Source organism: Harpia harpyja, chromosome 3 (assembly GCF_026419915.1).
Source record: "Harpia harpyja isolate bHarHar1 chromosome 3, bHarHar1 primary haplotype, whole genome shotgun sequence".
NCBI lineage: Eukaryota > Metazoa > Chordata > Aves > Accipitriformes > Accipitridae > Harpia > Harpia harpyja.
In genome coordinates, this window is record NC_068942.1 from 63370548 (window position 1) to 63376547 (window position 6000).

General features: G+C 45.2%; 1 protein-coding gene across 8 annotated transcripts in view; it reads right to left on the reverse strand.

Annotated features, from left to right (window-relative positions):
• Positions 1-3311, reverse strand: part of EML5 (EMAP like 5) — a 119088-nt gene extending 115777 nt beyond the window's left edge. For all 8 annotated transcript variants that reach the window (XR_008234541.1, XM_052782942.1, XM_052782940.1 and 5 more), the window contains exon 1: positions 2848-3311. Coding sequence is in view for 7 of the 8 variants with exons in the window: in XM_052782942.1 (XP_052638902.1) it covers positions 2848-3044 (197 nt within the window). In the remaining variant the exon portion in view is untranslated. The remainder of the gene's footprint in view (positions 1-2847) is intronic.
• Between the last annotated feature and the right edge of the window lie 2689 nt (positions 3312-6000).

Sequence of the window (6000 nt, forward strand, 5' to 3'; positions counted from 1 at the left end):
ACATCTAATCATATCAAAAATGTTACAGCAGTTTTATAGGTTTTTGTTTAATAAAAGGAGGTAAAACTTCACAGCAGAAGACAAACTAACTGCTAGTGCTAGAAAGAAATTTTCCAAAGGAAAATATCCTCTAGCTGTCCATTATTCTAATACTGTTTTCTATTATTAAAGAACTGGTCTCTGACTTAAGAATTGCAATTCCTCTCTTCCTGACTGATGCTTAAAATTAGAATGTCACCCAAAGCATGCTAATGATACAAAAGTTCTCATAATGAAAAGTACTAATAATGTCACCATGTAGAATGCAATATATACTGCTTAGTCTTTGTAGCTATGGAGCTGTGCTCATGGAAGTTTGATTCTTTATATAAGATTTTCAGACACCAGACCCGCTTTCACAAATGAAATCCCATACTTGTAAAAAGACACTCAATCCTCTCATTGCTTTCACTAAAACATCACAAATGCCTCAGCATTCGGATGGTACTTGCTCAGCCTATTAAAACACAAAACATATGCTTTTTTTTTTTTTTGCAATACAACAGTTGAGTTTGCTATTTTCAGAGAGAAAATTTAGTGACACTGATTACTGTAGCATATAATCCCATTTTTGCACCTGTGTTCTGGTATTTTAAAAATCCATTTTTTTAACACTTGACCTTCCTACTGCTTTAAATATTGAGAACTACCACGTCTAGGTACCCAAGCTTAGTGAGGAAAAGCATGGGATGATGACATTTAAATGGTACCGTGTCGCTTTTAGAAAAAGCAGCAAGTGCAACACTGATCACTGCAAGTCTAATCTTACTATCAGAAACAGCCATGCTGCTTTTAAATCGAGCATTCTTCTTTAAGCATACTAACATTTCTGTATAGCTTTTGCATTTAAGAAACATGCAAAACTAACTGCATAAAACTGTAATGCTTTAACATACTTAGAATTATATTCTCTCAACATCAGTACAATTCAAAGCAGGAGCAACTCCAGTATGCTGGGTTGTGGTACCATACAAATTAAAGTACATCCCCATACAAATCAGATAAAGTCATTATATTCTTTCTCTCTGGTTTGCTGACTTTTGATAGATTTTTTTGGTTTAGTACTATTCTGAATAATGAGTTCTGTCACATTTTGGCCAAATATAGCACATTGTACCAAAACTGAGAGTGAGTGAGCAGGAAATTGTTACCACAGGAAAACATAAACAACTTCCCCAGTTGTAGCTCAAACCACATAATTCTTATACTCTAAGAAGTCCTACTGAAACGAACACTGTCATTCAGAAGCACTCCTGAATGCATGATATTAAATGTGACACTATGGCAACCTTGGACCTTAGGTTAGAACAAGTAATGAGCCACCACTTCCTTAGCTTAATGGGAAGTTGCGGATCTGGATTTCCTGCAACACCTGACATCAGAGATGGCTAGCAGTTCTTAAAAAATACTTTTTCCTGGATTAAAATGAGAATGTTAGACCATTAAATGATGCAAGTAACAGTGATTCAAACTTCTGATTCAACACCCCTAGTACAACGATCTATAATGGTACCTTGTGTGCCTACTTTTTTCTTCACATTTTTAGCACCAAGGAGAAATATACTATAGACATGACACCCTTCTAAGGGACATTCCCAGCTAAAGTTCAAAACTACTTAGATTTATTCAATAAGAAGATTTAAACAAAGAAAAAAAAAAGTAGCCATTATGACCAGGTTTTCTAGTGTGTCTAAAAGCTTAAATGAAAGACATAACATCTATTCTGCTCTCCGCAGGCAATACCTGTTACTCATACGAGTAACTCATACAGAGGGTATGGTATGCCTTGGAGCACTAAGCATCATGAAAACAAATTTTGTGCTATAAATTACCTACAAAATTGTCTACTGCTAGCTCTTACCCCAACAGGAAGAGCAAAGGAAATGAGAATTTAATGCCTATCCACAATGACACCTACTGGAAGGGAAAGGATTGATGACTCAGGCTCACATCTGCCCTTCATACTCCTGAAATGCTCTTCCTTGCTCTCACAACCCCACTAGGCTTACAAAAGCATCCTTAGAGTGAAAATACATTTAAGAAATGTAACCAGCACATTTATTCTGCAACATCAGTTTGTAATTTTTTTTTTTTTTATGAACTTCAGCACCTGATAGCATTCACTTCCAAGTGAACTACTGAGCTACAGAAGCCTCAGTTTTGCAAGAAGGGCCGATCTTTTAAGATAACCCTAAAAGTTGCAGGAGTTACAGGCAGGCCACTAATTCCCCACGTAATCGTCGCCGTTTAAACGTGAGCCAAAGGTCTACCTGCTGCAGATTAACCTCCTCCGCAGCCCAAGTACTTCAGGGCACACACGAGATTACTCCTTCTCCTCCCGCCGGCCCTCTGACATTCAGGGGCGGCCGGGGACCGAGCAACGACCCTCAGGCTGCCGTGCCCCGCGGGCACCCCAGCGCACAAGCGCCCGTACAAGTTTCGGCACCGCGCAACGGTGGTGGGGACACGACACGGCCCGTTAAACCCGACAGCCAAAAGCCATTTCCGGGCAGTTTCTACCCACGGCGAAGCCCGGGGGGGGGGGGCGGAGGGCGTGAGGAAGCGCTGACTGTCCTTGACGAATTTCGACCCGCTCCCCGGATCCCCACAGCGCTGACTGGACGCGGGGGGCGGACTGCCGGCGCAGCCCGGGACGGCAGCTGGGGCAGGCGGCGACGCGGGGGATACTCGCGCCCCGCTCCAGGGGGGCGGGAGGAGCGGGCAGGGGACGAGCCGGGCTGCGGGGCCGGGGCGCCCGGAGGGGGCCGGGGCCCGCGGCGGGATGCGGCCCGGCGGCGGCGCTGGTACCTGATGATGTCGTCCTGGTGCCCCAGGTAGAATTTCTGCCGGTGCTCCCGGGGGCTGTAGACCACACCGACCCCCGCCACGAAGTAGACGATCTCCTTGGCTGCCGTGTAGTAGAGGTTGTTGCGGCACTGGTGACCCCGGTAGCCGTAGACCCACTCCAGCCGCAGGTGGCAGCTCGGCGCGCTCCGGTCAGCCATGTCCTCCCGCCCCCGCCAGCCGGGTACGGCTCTCTCCCACCGGAGACCCCGCGGGAAGGGGGCGACGGGTCGGCCGGCCCCTCCGCTCGGCTCGGTGTCTGCCGCGCTAATCCCTGGCCGCCGACATGAATGCCCGCCGCCGCCGCTCGTCCGCCGCCGCCTCACAGAGGGCGCCGCCGACCGAGCCCGCCTCGCCGCCTCGCGCCGCCAGACATGGCTGCACTGAGACACCGCCCGGGACGCGGAGCGAAGGCGCGGCGCGGCGCCGCTCCGGCCCCCCTCCCTGCGCCCCGGCCTGCGCCTGCGCCGAGGGCAGCGCCGTCAGGCGGCGAAGCGGGCCTGCGCGGCCGGCGGCGGGAAGGGCGCGCGCGGCGGCGGCGGGAGGAGCGGGCGGAGGCGCCGCGGTGAGGAGGTGGCGGCGCGCGGAGGGGGCAGACCGACCGCCGAGTGGTGGCGGGTGGGGGGCAGGAGACAACGGGCTTCGCCTTCCTGGGTTTGGGGGGGCTTTTCTATTTACAATTTCCCCTCTCCCCCCCCCCCTTTTTTTTTTCTTTTTAAGCGAGGCTGTGGCCTTTCTCCCTTCCCTAAGTTTAGTTTTATATTTTTAAAAGCTGCCCTTTCGGGGAATATACCGGTTCCTTGCCTTTCCGTCGGCGCACTGCCGCCCGACTCTCAGCAGCCGCTGCGGCTGGTTGAGTCCCTCCTCAGCCGTGTGTGGAAACCACCCCTCACCCCACTCTCACTGAGGGCCCAGCGGCAGGCCGGCTCCACACCATCCGAGAAGACAACGTCAGCTGTAGTTTTTAATGACTGATATTTAATCCTTTAACCCCACCGGCTGCCCCATACACCACACAAAAGTCACTTCCCCATCCGTGCCGTAATTTCCCCATGGCACAACTTTTCATCCTTAGATCTCAAAGCGTTTTACATGGGGAAAGTCACCATTTTCCTGTCTCACAGGAGGGGAAGCGACTTCTCTGTGCTGCATGAGGCAGCACTGCAGGGGAACCCCCCACCACGTCCAAAATTTTGGTGAGGAGAACATGCTCTTTCCCAGCTTTGTCACACTGTAGAGTACCTTGCTGGCTAAATAAATGTGCAGTACATGGTCATGCAAACAGTTTTGCGCTATAAACTTGAATACTTGTTCTAAAAGCTCCTGGATAACTGGCCTGGTTTGACAAATGAAAATAAACCCAATCATTTTCCTGTTACTTTCAGCACAGATTTGGCTTTCCAAGTGTATGTATTTTGTCAGGATGTGTTTTTAAATCTCCCTTTCTTTAACTTCTATTTCTCTTCTACTATTTCATTAGTCATATTGACATTTCTTCCACAAAACGTCTACTTCTAACTAGTTACTTCATGCTGGAGACTTTTTTCCATGCTACTCTATTTATGATTTAATTAGTGGGAGGTTTTCCTCTTAAATCTTTCTTGAGTAAACTTAATATTATATTATTCCTTACTTTGTTTTAGAAAAAGAATTCTTTTGTAAAATCACGCCTTTAAGCATTCTAGTCAATTAGCTTTATACTAACATATTTTCACAGGCTAGAACACCAAGAGACGATATTTTTGTCAAGCTCTGACAAGAAGGGTTTTCATGACACCAGGAGCAGGCGCAGCTTTCAGTCCCGCACGTTTATTGAAAACAACACAAGGCACATAACAGAAATCTGCAGAGAGATTCATGCAGCCTGAAACTCGACTCAAATATACAGCTAAGGAAACTTCCCCTTCCATGAAAAATTTAAATTTTTTGAAAGAAGGAAAGAAAAAAAGAAAGAAAAGGGCTTTTATCTCTAAATAGGACAAAAAGTCATATATATTCACCAACAGATAAAGCAAATGTTACTTCCACAAAAATCATAAGCAGTCTTTTTCCCTTCTGTTTGCTTCCTAAACAGCCACAGCACCTTGGAACTTAGGTAGCCGCAGTTTCTCAGGAGTCCCCAAGATGGGAGACTAGCCAGGGAAACAGACTGGAAAATTCCCAACTAGTTCATTTTAGAAGTACAAAATGTATTATTCTTTCTAATCTGATGTTAACTCTGCATGGCTGTTCCATGTTGCTATCCCAGTTGTTTTCATGGGAAAGGTGGTTACAGAAAAAGTCCATAACAATGCTTAGCCTCATTCTGGAAATAATATGGAAAAGAAATGAACACTGGCTTCCTTTTGGAAAAAAAAAAAAAAAAAAAATTGCATTTCTGTGTCGCTTCCCCTTGAATTCCACAGAAAGCTTGAATGTCGATACACATTTAATCAAACTGCTATCAATATTTTGTGCAGTTCCATAAGGTTACAAATATATTGAGGCTAAAAATAAGATTACAACTGCAAGACTGTTCCCTTCATTAGCCGAAGCTTATGAGAGAGTAGGTTCAAAAAATACTGAACGTACATGATGACTGAAATAACTTCTTTCAAGCTTTGAAATGTTAATTGGGTTGATTATCAGCAGACATAGGCATTTGATACATATTTGACTTCTGCTGTTTTAAAAGCCCATTTGAAAGTGGGAGTATTTTTGTGGTATAAATTAAGAATATATTTTCTCTTTACTGCACATTTATTGCATATTTAAACACGAATGTACAAAAATACATAATTATGGTGTCTCTACTTTCTTCTACTCTATATAAATGTATACTTTTGTTGGGTTATTACTTAAAGTGAAATTCTGGACCTCTTGAGATCAATTCTAATGTGTGGTATTAACTTCAATGGAGCTAAAATTTTAATCTTGTGGCTTTATGCACAACTCAGAACAAGAGAGTATTCGGTTAGGGAAAGTGAATAGGCTGTTCTCAGCCACACGTTCCAAAACCACTGTTACTAAAACTGAAAAGAGAAAAGAGCAATCAGGAAGAAACTTTAATATGTAATGACGTTGGCTCTAAGTGGAAGTTGCAGACCATGTTTCCTGTATGAACAGGAGAACCCAAAA